At 45.7% G+C, this 15,135-nt stretch overlaps 1 protein-coding gene across 3 annotated transcripts in view; it reads left to right on the top strand.

The window, feature by feature from the left end:
• The window catches only part of srgap2 (SLIT-ROBO Rho GTPase activating protein 2), a 213,617-nt gene that overhangs the window by 117,858 nt on the left and 80,624 nt on the right, over window positions 1-15,135 (top strand). For all 3 annotated transcript variants that reach the window (XM_068057533.1, XM_068057534.1, XM_068057535.1), the window contains 3 exons: window positions 10,133-10,348; window positions 10,922-11,050; window positions 14,748-14,969. In XM_068057533.1, the coding sequence (XP_067913634.1) occupies window positions 10,133-10,348; window positions 10,922-11,050; window positions 14,748-14,969 (567 nt within the window). The remainder of the gene's footprint in view (window positions 1-10,132; window positions 10,349-10,921; window positions 11,051-14,747; window positions 14,970-15,135) is intronic.

Here is a 15,135-nt window from a genome sequence, read left to right as displayed (position 1 = left end):
TATGGCTGATCTACGACCTAACTCCTTTTCCCCTTATCCTTTAATACCTTTGGACAAGAAAAATCTATCAATCTCAGATTTAAATTTAACAATTGATCGAGCATCAATTGCTGTTTGTTGAAGAGAGTTCTAAACTTCTACCACCCCTTGTGTGGAGAAGTGTTTCTGCATTACACCCCTGAAAGGCCTGGATCTAATTTTTAAACTATACCCCCCAGTCCGAGAAATAGTTTCTCTCGACCAATCGTATCTGTACCCCTTAATATCTTGAAAACTTTGATCTGGAATGTTGGACACACCTGACAAGCACGTCCCACTACTCTTTGGCCTCCTTATCTCGAGAGACAATGGATACGCGCCTGGAGGTGGTCAGTGGTTTGTGAAGCAGCGCCTGGATTGGCTATAAAGGCCAATTCTAGAGTGACAGGCTCTTCCACAGGTGCTGCAGAGAAATTTGTTTGTCGGGGCTGTTACACAGTTGGCTCTCCCCTTGCGCTTCTGTCTTTTTTCCTGCCAACAGCTAAGTCTCTTCGACTCGCCACACTTTAGCCCCGCCTTTATGGCTGCCCGCCAGCTCTGGCGAACGCTGGCAACTGACTCCCATGACTTGTGATCAATGTCACAGGACTTCATGTCGCATTTGCAGACGTCTTTAAAGCGGAGACATGGACGGCCGGTGGGTCTGATACCAGTGGCGAGCGCATAGTACAATGTGTCTTTGGGGATCCTGCCATCTTCCATGCGGCTCACATGGCCAAGCCATCTCAAGCGCCGCTGACTCAGTAGTGTGTATAAGTTGGGGATGTTGGCCGCCTCGAGGACTTCTGTGTTGGAGATACGGTCCTGCCACCTGATGCCAAGGATTCTCCGGAGCCAGCGAAGATGGAGTGAATTAAGACGTCGCTCTTGGCTGACATACGTTGTCCAGGCCTCGCTGCCATAGAGCAAGGTACTGAGGACACAGGCTTGATACACTCGGACTTTTGTGTTCCGTGTCAGTGTGCCATTTTCCCACACTCTCTTGGCCAGTCTGGACATAGCAGTGGAAGCCTTTCCCATGCGCTTGTTGATTTCTGCATCGAGAGACATTTACTGTTGATAGTTGAGCCCAGGTAGGTGAACTCTTGAACCACTTCCAGAGCGTGGTCGCCAATATTGATCGATGAAGCATTTCTGACGTCCTGTCCCATGATGTTCGTTTTCTTGAGGCTGATGGTTAGGCCAAATTCCCACTATACACTCAGTCTAACTGCTTGTTTTTATGTGTCCTAAGGCATGTATTCAGATATTTACTGGAAGTTCAGGTTTTTTAAAGTTATTCAGTTTGTGCTGGCTCTCTAGTGATGAGGATCAATACGTGACACTGAAAGCCTGAAGACTGATTGGGGGGGAAATCCCTTTGAGGCTATAGAATTTAGTTGGAGTCATAATCCTGATGAGTCACTGGTTTTTGAGGTCTCTCTGTCAAACAGAATTGAATATGTGAATGCCACATTCTCTACAGTCTGTGGCTGACTGAGAGAGTATCATATACCTGGGAGTATCGGATTACACTTGGAACTACGACCCTTCAATAAAGAGTCGGATAAATGGGATTTTTCAGGTTGGCAGACTGTAACTGGTGGAGTGCCACAGGGATCAGTCCTGGGGCTTCAACTATTTACCATCTATATTAATGACTTGGACAAAGGAATCGAGTGCGTTGTAACCACTGCTGATGATACAAAGATAGGAAAGCAATTTGTGAGGGGACGCAGTGTCTGCAAAGAGATACTGATAGGTTAAGTGAGTGGGCAAAAATTTGGCAGATGGAGTATAATGTGGGAAAATGTGAGGTTATCCACTTTGGCAGGAAGAACAGAAGAGCAGAATACTATTGAAATGGAGAGAGATTGCTGCGGTACAGAGGGATGCGAAGCCCACAGACAGCAGAGCCTCCCAGTCCTTCCTGTCATCCATCACAGAGGTCTTAGATGACAGCAGGAGGGAGAGACTGGACAAGCCACTAACTCTGGACGAGCTGACAAAGGCCGTCGAGTCCTTCGAGACGAGTAAAACCCCCGGAAGCGACGGTTTACCGGTCGAGTTGTACTCGGCCCTGTGGGACTGGGTCAGCCCGGACCTGCTGGAAGTATACGAGAGTATGCTCCTGGCCGGCAGCATGTCAGAATCCATGAGGAAAGGCACCATCACCCTCATTTACAAGCAGAAGGGGGAGAGGGCAGAAATCAGAAATTGGCGGCCCATCTCACTGCTTAATGTTGACTACAAGATTCTGTCCCAAGTCATCGCCAATCGAGTCAAGTCTGCTCTGGAGTTGGTGATCCACCCCGATCAGACCTGCACGGTACCCGGCAGGAAGATCTCTGATAGTCTTGCGCTACTCAGGGACACGATCGCCTACATACGGGACAGGAGGGTGGACACCTGCCTCATCAGCCTGGACCAGGAGAAGGCTTTTGACAGGATATCGCACACCTACATGATGGACGTGCTTTCCAAAATGGGGTTTGGGGAGGGAATATGCAACTGGATCCAACTGCTCTACACAAACATCAGTAGCGCAGTCTCAATCAACGGGTGGGAATCAGAAAGTTTCCCGATCAAATCTGGAGTCAGACAGGGCTGTCCTCTCTCCCCGGTCTTGTTTGTTTGCTGTATCGAACCCTTTGCTGAGTCTATTAGGAAGGATGCGAGCATAAGAGGGGTGACAATCCCAGGCAGCGGAGGCACTCAGGTTAAAACCTCCCTGTACATGGATGACGTCGCCGTCTTCTGCTCGGATCCGCTGTCCGTACGCAGACTGATGAGCATCTGCGACCAGTTCGAACTGGCCTCGGGAGCCAAAGTTAACCACAGCAAGAGCGAGGCCATGTTCTTTGGGAACTGGGCTGACCGATCCTTTGTCCCCTTCACCGTCAGGTCAGATTACCTGAAGGTGCTGGGGATATGGTTCGGTAGGGCCGGGGCGTGCACCAAAACCTGGGAGGAGTGAGTAGCCAAGGTACAACAAAAGTTGAGCATGTGGGGGCAGCGATCTCTCTCCATTGTGGGTAAGAACCTGCTCATCAGGTGCGAGGCGCTCACGTTGTTCCTGTATGTGGCGTAGGTCTGGCCCATACCCCACTTCTGCGCTGTGGCGGTCACCCGAGCCATTTTCCGCTTCATCTGGGGATCTAAAATGGACTGGCTCCGGAGGGACACGATGTTCAAATCTCTGGGTAAGGGCGGGAAAAATGTACTCAACGTGGCCCTCATCCTGATGACCACCTTCGTGTGCGGCTGCATCAAGCTGTGTGTAGACCTCCGGTACGCAAAACACCAAGTGTCACTACGTGCTGAGGTTCTATCTGTCCCCGGTGTTGCGAAGGATGGGCTTGGCCACATTGCCGCGGAACGCTCCATGCAGTTGAGCCGTGCTGTACCACCTATCCTTCGTGGAGCAGTTTCTGCGGGAAAACACCTTTGACCACCGGTCCATCAGGCAGTGGTCTGCACGGAATGTCCTCAAGGCCCTACGGGAAAAGGAGACGGTGGATCCTGTTGGATGGTTCCCCGAGCAGACCGTAAAAGTCATTTGGCGGAATGCCTCATCACCAGAACTTTCAAACAAGCACCAAGACGTAGCTTGGCTGGTGGTGAGAAGGGCCCTCCCCGTCAGATCCTTCATGCACGCCCGAAGTCTCGCCCCCTCCGCACAATGCCCCCGCGGTGGCTGTGGTGGGGAATAGACGGTTGCCCACCTCCTCCTGGAATGTGTCTTCGCAAAGCAGGTGTGGAAAGAGATGCAGTGGTTTTTGTTGAGGTTCATCCCAAGCAGCTCTCTAACACAGGAGTCTGTGCTCTACGGGCTGTTCCCAGGGACGCACACCGAGACAAACATCAACTGCTGCTGGAGGACTGTCAATTCGGTGAAAGACGCTCTTTGGTCTGCCCGAAACCTGCTGGTCTTCCAGCGCAAAGAGTTGTGCACGACCGATAGTTGCAGTCTGGCACATTCCAAGGTCCAGGACTACGTGCTGAGGGACGCACTAAAGCTTGGGGCAGCCGCAGCAAAGGCTCAATGGGGAAAGACCACAGTGTAAGGTCCCCCCACCAAGCTGAACTGAGGGGCTGGATCCATGGGAAACCCCTCGAACTGTATCGGAAAAATTTTCATTTGCTGTAAAATGTAAAAATATTAATGGCATGACAAATGAAATGGAAGGCAACTCATGATTGTACAGAAGGAAACGGACCTCCTTTGCACTGTTTGTATTTTTTGACTTGGTGCTGTTTGAAACTGTTTGGGAATGTAATTTTTACAGATTTTTATGAATAAAGTATATTTTGGAAATTTAAAAAAAAGAGGGATTTGGGTGTCCTTATACATGAATCACAAAAAGTTAGCATGCAGTTAGAGCAAGTAATGAGGAAGACAAATGGAATGTTGGCATTTTTGGATGGGGGGGGGGGGGGGTGGAGTATAAAAGTAGGGAAGTCTTGCTATAGCTGTAGGGCATTGATGAGACCGCACCTGGAGTACTGCGTACAGTTTTGGCCTCCTTACTTAAGGAGGAATATCCTTGCATTGGAGGCAGTTCAGACTGGGACGAAGGGTTTGTCTTGTTTATCACTTCCAATACTTCACACTCCTCCTTAACTAAAATATCTGCATCGTCCCCCTCTTTTTAAAAACAGATGCAAAGTATTCTTTGAGAACCATATCAGCATCTTCTGCCCCTACAGATAGGTTACCCGTTTTGGTCTTTTATGGGCCCTTCTCTTTCCTTCGTTATCCTCTTACTCTTAATGTATTGATAAAACATCTTTGGGTTCACCTTTACTTTGCTTGCGGATATTCTTTCATGCTCTCTCTTAGCTTTCTTAATTTCCTTTGTGATTTCACCCCTCCATTTTCTATACTCCTGTCGGTTTTCTGTAGTATTGAGTTCTCGGTGTTGGACATAAGCTTTCCTTTTCTGCCTTATCTTACCCTGTAAGCGCCTTGACGACCAGGGGGCTCTAGATTTGGCCGTCCCACCCTTTCTCTTTATGGGAACATCTTTACTCTGAACCCCTTGAATCTCCCCTTTGCCTCCCACTGTTCTGACACTAATTTACCTTCAAGTAGCTAATTCCAGTCCACTTTCGCTAAATCACTTCTCAGTTCAGTAAAAGTAGCCTTGCCCCAATTGAGAACTCTATCTCTTGTTCTATCCCTGTCCTTTTCCATAATTATCTTAAAACTGACTGAATTATGATCGCTGTCACCAAAATGCTGTCCCACTGCCACTCCTTCCACCTGCCCATCTTCATTTCCTAAAACTAAGTCTAAAACTGCACCCTCTCTTGTTGGACTTGCTACATACTGGGCAAAAAAGTTCTGAATGTATCTCAAAAATGCTGCTCCCTCAATTCCTTTCACACTAAAACTATTCCAGTTAGTATTGGGGTGATTAAGATCCCCTATTATTACTGCCCTATTGTTCTTGCACTTCTCCGAGATTTGCCTACATATCTGCTCTTCTGTTTCCCTCTGACTGTTTGGGGGTCTATAGCACTCCCAGCAGTGTGATTGCCTCTTTTTTGTTCCTAAGCTCAATCCATATGGCCTCATTTGATGATCCTTCCAACATATCATCCCTCCTCACAGCTGTAATTGTTTCTTTGACCAAAATTGCCACTCCCCCTCCTTTCTTATCCCCCTCTGTATCGTGTCTGAAAATCCTGTAACCAGGAATGTTGAGCTGCCATTATATGCCGGTCGGTGAGGTGAATCAGCAATTGGTGGTTAGGTGAGGCCAAGCTTGGATCTTACCTGTAGATTTTATGAGGGGAGTAAGGAATTTTATGGTTTTGAACTTCTGGTAAAGGGTGATTCAGAGTAGGAGACTTAACTCTTCAGATAGTTTATGGGTAAATGCACTGCTCGTCTGTCACTGAGGCATGTTATAGAGAGTCATAGAGAGATACAGCACTGAAACAGGCCCTTCGGCCCACTGATGTTGTGCCAACCAACAACCACCCATTTATACTAATCCTACATTAATCCCATATTCCCTACCACATCCCCACCCTCTCCTACCACCTACCTATACTAGGGGCAATTTATAATGGCCAATTTACCTACCAACCTGCAAGTCTTTGGCTGTGGGAGGAAACCGGAGCACCCGGCGGAAACCCACGCGGTCACAGGGAGAACTTGCAAACTCCGCACAGGCAGTACCCAGAACCGAACCCGGGTCGCTGGAGCTGTGAGGCTGCAGTGCTAACCACTGCACCACTGTGTCGCCATGTAGACCAGGAGAATCTTGGGTTTGATTTCCAGACTGTGCTGACTTAACCAGATGGGACTTCAGGACTCAGTGCTCCTGATTTGTGGAGAAAAAGCTGTGGTCCATTTTCCCTCTCCTGTTTGCTGTCTAGTGACCCCATGCTGGAAATTGCGTGTTCATGGTCTTTAGCTAAGGAAGGTCGGGCTTGGCTGTGTTGACCTTGCAGTCAAATAGTCCTGTGCTGACCAGCTGCATACATGGGGAATTCCTCCTGGATGAGTGATCAGAAGGCGTTTGGAGGTCTGTGGAGCTGAACTGCAGCAAGGGGGTCAGTGCGTGCCAGACACAGATGGAGAAAACGGTCATTAACTGCTTATTTAGTGACTGATAACTCGTTTACTTTCCTTTTCAGTCAGTTATTACATATTATTAATAGTATTATCTAGTTAGTGGTCTCTTGAAAATGAAAACGAACCTGCTCTAGTTTTCTGCACTATTACAATTCTTCCATCTAATTAAAGAGGTATTCCACTAAGACACAGTTATACAATCTCTTACATTGTTCTGCTTTCTCTCCATGGAGATTTAATTTAAAGTTTGTCCCAATGCAATTTCTCCAAAAATTAAACAATTTCCATGACCTTTTTCACCAGGACTCTGAGACTCCAGCTCAATATCCCTAAAACTGCTCCACATCTGGGAGTTTAATTCCCTCAGTTGTGATATATTTAGTGCAGAGCTAGGGTTGAATTCCTCACTGTGCCTATTGTAATGCAATCATTAGCCCACTTATGTGAAATGGCTTTTAATGACATGTTGAAACAGGTCAACCAGCTCACTCGAGATAGTTTAGACAGGAAAGCTTAATGGAATTTGATGCACAGCACAGTTTAGTATATTGTATCGACTGCTCACAATGCGGTCGCCTCTACATTGGGGAGACCAAACGCAGATTGGGTGACCGCTTTGCAGAGCACCTCCTCTCAGTCCGCAAGCAGGACCCTGAGCTTCCGGTTGCTTGCCATTTTAATTCGCCATCCTGCTCTCTTGCCCACATTTCTGTGCTTGGCCTGCTGCAGTGTTCCAGTGTAAGTCGAGGAACAGCACCTCATCTTCCGATTAGACACTCTATAGCCATCTAGACTTAACATTGAGCTCAACAATTTCAGAGCATGACTGCCTATTATTTTATTTGTTTTTTTAATTTCATTTTTTAACCATGTGCCTGTCTTAAACTTGTTTTTCAGGTTTTTGCTTTGGACAGAGCTGTTCCTTATTCTGCTATTAACACTCACTCTGGACTAATGTAACTATTAGCCCTCCCTTTTCCTTTGTTCCATGACATCTTTGTCATTTAATCTTCCCTGCCCTCAGCTCTAGCACACACCTTCCCTTTTGTTCTTCTTCCACCCCCTTCCCCACTTTACTTGCTCAAAGCCTATTTCTTTTCTCACCTTTGCCAGTCTGATGAAAGGTCACAGACCTGAAACATTAACTCTGTTTCTCTCTCCACCGATGCTGCTAGACCAGCTGAGCATTTCCAGCACTTTCTGTTCTTACTCCTGTCCCTGTGTCCTTCAGATGTTCCTCAGACTGACTGTCCTGCCTGCTTGGCTTGTAGACTGCATCATTTGACCATGTTATTTGGCGAGTGGGAGGTGTTGGGTGGAGATCTAATCACCCAACAGTAGAGATACCTCTAATGGGGAGTAAAAATTGATATTTGGCAGTAAAAATTGATATCTTGCCTGTTGTCCTCATCTCCAAACAGAGAATACATTTAGAAGTTTTGTTTTTTTTAAAACTTGGGTATTATTTTGTGCTCCAAGGTCTACTCTCCATGTGCCATCCTGAACAAGAGCTGCTGCCAGACCTCAACCAGAGTTGTAGTGTGACTGGCACAGGGAAGCATCTGTATGTGTCCCCAGGATGGAAGGGGTCATGGAATCTGGCTTGCTCTTGCCCACAGGGTCAAAGCCTGCTCCCCAGCTACAGGGCTGAGGCCTGCCCCAACCTTGTAGGAAATCAGTGGTGTGGATCTGGTACTGTTACAATCCAAGATTGTTCATCACGTAATATAGAGACATTCCCATGGCGCCAGGCGTTCGTTTGTGGAAGAAAGTGTCCCTGGAATCATGCCAAAAACATACATGAAAATAGCCCCATAATCGTCAACACTTGTATCAACAGTAACATTTTGCAATGCTGGTATCTATCGCTAATAGATTTTTAAGTTGCAGTCAAATAAATGCCTCAGTGTGTAGATGTTCTTTATAGACAGGTTCCTTTAGCAAACTCTGTCAATATTATGCACACTTGGTAAGCACATGGAAGAATTCACTTTGAGGAGTTTAAGATGATTAAAGGATTTGATAGGATGGATAGAGGGAAACTATTTCCTCTGGAGGAGAGAGTGCAGAACAGTATAACCTTAAAATTAGAGCTAGGCAATTCAGGAGTGATTTCAAAAAACACTTCTGAACAAAAAGGGTTGTGGAATTCTGGAACTCTCTTTCACTCAAAAACTCTGGATGCTGGGGGTCAATTAGAAATTTCAAAACTGAGATTGATGGATCTTGGGGTAAGACATTGAAGGGATATGGAACTAAGGCTAAGGGTAAATAGAGTTGAGGTACACATTGAGTGGTGGGACAGGCTTGAGGGGATGAATGGCCTCCTTCTGATCCTATGTCCATTTACACCCCCCCCCCCACCCATTTCATTAATATGCTGTGATCCAATTGTGTAAATCATTTATCTGTCGAGTCCTGACTTAACTGGCTGTACTGAACGATCCTGGTACCAAATGAGGTTTTTTTCCTCTCCAGCTTCATTAGCAATCTGCCCATACTGTATTTTCTTTTGCAGCAGGTGCACCTCTTGCCACATTGATTCAGAGAACACCAGCCTAAAAGAGTCCATTAGCCGAATGTCTTCTCACCTCTGTGAACCGGGACCGAATCCAGCCAATAGTGCTAGGGTTTAAAGTCTTCCAAGTCTCTGCCCGCTGTCAGGGTCTCATATGATATGATACCAGTTTCTAACCAAATCGGCAGCAGAAAATAGCCCCCACTTTGAAATATTCTGGCATTTTCACTCAGAGGGAACTTTATTCTATATCTAACCCATGTTGTACCTGTCCTGGGAGTGTTTGATGGGGACAGTGTATAGGGAGCTTTACTCTGTATCTAACCCATGTTGTACTGGTTCTGGGAGTGTCTGGTGGGACAGTGTATAGGGAGCTTTACTCTGTATCTAACCCCATGCTGTACCTGTCCTGGGAGTGTTTGATGGGGACAGTGTATAGGGAGCTTTACTCTGTATCTAACCCCGTGCTGTACTGGTTCTGGGAGTGTTTGATGGGGACAGTGTAGAGGGAGCTTTACTCTGTATCTAACCCCGTGCTGTACTGGTTCTGGGAGTGTTTGATGGGGACAGTGTAGAGGGAGCTTTACTCTGTATCTAACCCCGTGCTGTACTGGTTCTGGGAGTGTTTGATGGGGACAGTGTAGAGGGAGCTTTACTCTGTATCTAACCCCGTGCTGTACCTGTCCTGGGAGTGTTTGATGGGGACAGTGTAGAGGGAGCTTTACTCTGTATCTAACCCCGTGCTGTACCTGTCCTGGGAGTGTTTGATGGGGACAGTGTATAGGGAGCTTTACTCTGTATCTAACCCATGTTGTACTGGTTCTGGGAGTGTCTGATGGGACAGTGTATAGGGAGCTTTACTCTGTATCTAACCCCATGCTGTACCTGTCCTGGGAGTGTTTGAAGATAATTGCAGAGCGTTCCATTGCTAAATAGTAACATTTGTTGAAGGCAAATTTCAACATTAACGGAAATGTGGGTTGTGACTCAGTGTCCCTGTATTGCAGGTTATGAAGACCTATCACATGTACAATGCCGATAGCATTAGTGCAGAAGGCAAGCTGAAGGAGGCAGAGAAACAGGAGGAGAAACAAATCAGTCGCTCTGTGAAACAGGAGGATCGGCTGGTCGGACGGTCCCCAGACCCAGCAGCAAATGTTCGATTTGAGGAGAAGCACCAGAGACGCAGCTCAGTCCGAAAGATCGAGAAAATGAAAGAGAAGGTTTGCCGTTTTGAAATCCACCTCCTCGTCTCTCCAACCCCACCCCACCTTTTCCTCTTCCTGCAGTGCTATGTCCAAGTGGCTGTTACATGTGTGTGTGCTCAGACAATAAGGGTTAACTGACTGTCCAGGCCAGACAAGCGAAGCTGGTCTCTCCTCACCACTTTCACTAGGGTGACTGGAGAGACATCAAGTGTTGGAACATTGGTTGATTTCTGTAAGCAAAGCCAGTTGTACTCCTCTATCCATCAGCATGGCTGAGATCAGTGGATGCAGGCCAGGTCAGAGACCTTCCTTATCTGTATGGCTCCATTCCACAGTGACAGACCTGTAATTACCAGAACTGTACACCAACTTGGAGTTTTTAGTCACTGACTACACAGTGACGCACATCCTTTGAATCTGTCTGCCTCGTTTTGTTTAAAGCTTTAATATCCTCGGCTTTGAAATCCCAGCTTGCCGTTCCCTGATCTTTTGTCCGAAGATTTAGGTTTTTCAATTTAAAAAATGTTTTTAGGCCCTCATGCATGTGTGCAGGAGAAACTTGAACTATTATTGCTGTTTTCTTCCCAGCGTCAGGCGAAATACATGGAGAACAAACTCAAGGCGGTCAAGGCGCGAAATGAGTATATTCTGGCGTTGGAGGCCATCAACAGCTCAGTCTTCAAGTACTACATCCATGATCTGTCGGACCTCCTCGATGTGAGCACATTATCTGTCCTAGCCAGCCTGTCTCCTCTGCTTCAACTTCATCGAAGGGCTAAACAGATTAAATTATGAGGGCAGGTTGCATAGACCAGGCTTCTGTTCCCTCGAATTTAGATTAAGGGATGATGTAATTGAGGTGTTGAAGATGATTCAAGGATTTGATGAGGTAGATAGAGAGAAACTATTTCCTCTGGTGGGGGGAGCCCAGAACAGGGGGGGGCAGAACCTTAAAATTCAAGCCAGGCCATTCAGGAGTGATGTCAGGAAACACATCTTCACACAAAGGGGAGTGGAAATCTGAAACTCTCTTCCCTCAAAAAGCTGTTGAGGCTGTGGGTCAATTGATAATTTCAAAACTGAGATTGATAGATTTATGTTGGGTAAGGGGATTAAAGGTTATGGAACCGAGGTGGGTAGATGAAGTTAAGATACAGATCAGCCATGATCTAACTGATTTGGCTGCCTTGTGTTCCTGTGTCCTGAAAGACTCGGACGTTGAATTGATTCATATTTTGAAAATTATTACTGTATATTCATGATTTCAGGAGAGTGGGAAATCCAGGGATTGAGGTCCCTGCCTGAACCACTCCTGTACACAATGGCACCAAGTTAACCAGCTCATCGTTTGATAGTGACTGCTTGGATGGGGTTACACTGGAATCATAGAATCAGAGGTACAGCAGGGAAAAAGGCCATTCAGCCCTTCCTGCCTATGCTGTTTTTTTGATAGAGTTATCCAATTAGTCCCAATCCTTTGTTGTTGCCCCAAAACCCTGCAAACGTTTTGCCTTTGAGGACTTATCCAATTCTCTTTTGAAAGTTACTATTGAATCTGCTTCCACTGCCCTTTCAGGCAGAACATTCCAGATCACAACAACTCGCTGCGTAAAAAAAATTCCCTCATGTCACCTCTGGCTTTTTTTCAGTCGCCTTAAATCTGTGTCCACAGGTTACTGACCCTTTTACCACTGAAAACAGTTTCTCCTTATTTACTCTGTCAAAATCGTTCATGATTTTGAACAACTCTATTAAATATTCTCTCAACCTTATCTGCTCTGAGGAGAATGACCTCAGCTTCTCCAATCTCTCCCACATAACTGAAGTCCCTCATCCCTAGTTAATCTCCTCTGCACTCTTCCCAAGGTCTTGACATCCTTCCTAAAGTGTGGTGCCGAGGATTGAATACAATTCTCTACTCTAGCTGAGACCTAAACCAGTGTTTTATAAATGCTTAACATAACTCTCTTGCATTTCTACCCCATGACTCTATTAATAAAGCCAAGAATTCCAGATGCTTTTAATTAGCTTTCTCAACTTGTCCTGCCACTTTCAAGGATTTGTGTACGTACATCCCCAAGTCTGTCTGTTCCGGCACTCCCTTTAAAATTGTACCATTTGGTTTATATTGCTTCTCCTCGTTCTTCCTACCAAAATGTATCACATCACACTTCCCTGTGTTAAATTTAATCTGCTATGTGTATGCCCACTTTACCAGTCTGTCGATGTCCTCCTGAAGTTTGCTACTATGCTCTGCACTGTTTACTACATTTCCAGGTTTTGTATCATCTGCAGACTTTGAAATTCTGCCCTGTGTACCAAAGTCCAGGTCACTGACATAGATCAAAAAGAGCAGTGGTCCGAGTGCACTACAGTATATGAACTTACATACAAATCAGGAGCAGGAGTAGGCCGCTCAGCCCCTCGAGCCTGCTCCGCCATTCAGTAAGTTCTTGGCTGAACTGATTGCTCCACATTTCCACCTACCCCCAATAACCTTTCACCCCCTTGTTTATCAAGAATCTATCTCCCTCTGCCTTAAAGATATTCAAAGACTCTGCTTCCACCGCCTTTTGAGGAAGAGGGTTCCAAAGACTCACGATCCTCTGAGAGAAAATTTCTCCTCATCTCTGTCTTAAATGGGCGACCCCTTATTTTTAAATAGTGACCCCTAGTTCTAGTTTCTCCCACAAGGGGAAACATCCTTTCTACATCCACCCTGTCAAGACCCCTCAGGATCTTATATGTTTCAATGAAGTTGCCTCTGACTCTTCTAAACTCCAGCGGATACAAGTCTAGCCTGTCCAATCTTTCCTCATAAGACAACCCACCCATTCCAGGTATTAGTCCAGTAATCCTTCTCTGAACTACCTCCAACACATTTATATTCTTCCTTAAATAAGGAGACCAATACTGTACACAGTACTCCAGATGTGGTCTCACCAATGTCCTGTATAGCTGAAGCATAACCTCCCTACTTTTGCATTCAATTCCCCTCGCAATAAACAATAACACTCGATTAGCTTTCCTAATGACATGCTATACCTGCATGCTAACCTTTTGTGATTCATGCACTAGGACACCCAGATCCCTCTGCATCTCAGAGCTATGCAATCTCTCACCATTTAGATAATATGCTTTTTTATTCTTCCTGTCAAAGTGGACAATTTCACATTTTCCACATTACACTCCATTTGCCATGTCTTTGCCCACTCACTTAACGTGTCTATATCCCTTTGTAGCCTCCTTATGTCCTCTTCACAAGTTACTTTCCTACCAATATATAATAAAATCAAAATACTGCAGATGCTGGAAATCTGAAATAAAAACAAGAAATGCTGGAGCAGGTCTGGCAGCATCTGTGGAGAGAGAAACAGTGTTAACGTTTCAGGTCGGTAACACTTCTTCAGAACTCACTTATTCAGGTCACTGGTCTGAAACGTTAACTCTGCTTCTCTCTCCACAGATGCTGCCAGACTTGCTGAGTATTTCCAGTATTTCTTGTTTTTATTACTTTCCTATCTATCTTTGTGTCATCAGCAAATTTAGCCACCATACCTTCGGTCCTTTCATCTAAGTCATTTATATAAATTGTAAAAAGTTAAGGCCCCAGCACAGATTCCTGTGGCACACCACTCGTTCCATCTTGCCAACCAGAAAATGACCCATTTATGCCTACTCTCTGTTTCCTGTTAGCTAACCAATCTTCTATCCATGCCAATATGTTACCCCCTACACCATGAGCTTTTATTTTCTGCAGTAACCTTTGATGTGGCACCTTATCAAATGCCTTCTGGAAATCTAAGTACAATACATCCACCAGTTCATCTTTATCCACAGCACATGTTACTCCCTCAAAGAACTCCAATAAATTGGTTAATCATGATTTCCCTTTCACAAAACCATGTTGATTCTGCCTGATTACCTTGAATTTTTCTAAATGCTGTGCTATAAAGTCTTTAATAACTTCCCGTCCGAATGAAAAACAACCATTCACCACTACTCTCTTCAGTATCCATGCTGCCACTGTCCCTTTCGTGACAGAGTGAAGCCTAATAGAATTCCACCTTCTGAATATAAGGTCTTGAACATCAGCAGAGCAGAGTGTTAAGTATTTGAGAAAGAACATGAAATGTGAGAGGAGAATGAGATGGGAGGAATTAGTCTAGGAGGTAGGAGATAATGGAGGGAAGAAGGAAATGTCTGTGAGGGGATAATGAAAAGGGGGAAGTAAACGGAAGTGGAATAGGGGGAGGAGGAAGGGGACAAGAAGTGAAGACATTCTGAATGTGTGACCATTGTTACGGAGTCGGATGATGGTTTTGTGTCCAAGATTGGAGTTTAAAAATGGGAATACGCAAAGGGGCTGTGATGTCAATCTGGGAAACATTCCAATCTTTGCTTTCGGTTTCAGTGCTGTGACCTCGGGTACCACGCCAGTCTTAACCGTGCAATGAGGACGTTTCTATCGGCCGAGATTAACGTTGAGCAGTCTAAGCACGAAGGGCTGGAGATCATCGAAAATGCTATCGACAGTCTAGATGCCAGCAATGACAAGCAGCGTCTTATGGAGTTGTACCACACTGTGTTCTGTTTGCCACCAAAGTTTGACTTCCAACCACACATGGGGGATGGGGTTAGTATAATCTCTTTAAACTCCAAGACCTGAAGGCTTGTCCAGTACAGTTAGAAGACAATGCAATTGTGTGATGTTCTTAATACATATTGTCAAATTACCCCGATCCATGACACAACTGTGCCCCAGTGTTATACAGTGACAGACCTGTACCCACCAGTACTGT

The sequence above is a fragment of the Heterodontus francisci genome, chromosome 25 (genome assembly GCF_036365525.1).
Source record: "Heterodontus francisci isolate sHetFra1 chromosome 25, sHetFra1.hap1, whole genome shotgun sequence".
NCBI lineage: Eukaryota > Metazoa > Chordata > Chondrichthyes > Heterodontiformes > Heterodontidae > Heterodontus > Heterodontus francisci.
Note: the sequence above shows the minus strand (reverse complement) of the source record. Positions and strands in the feature narration are given on the sequence as shown.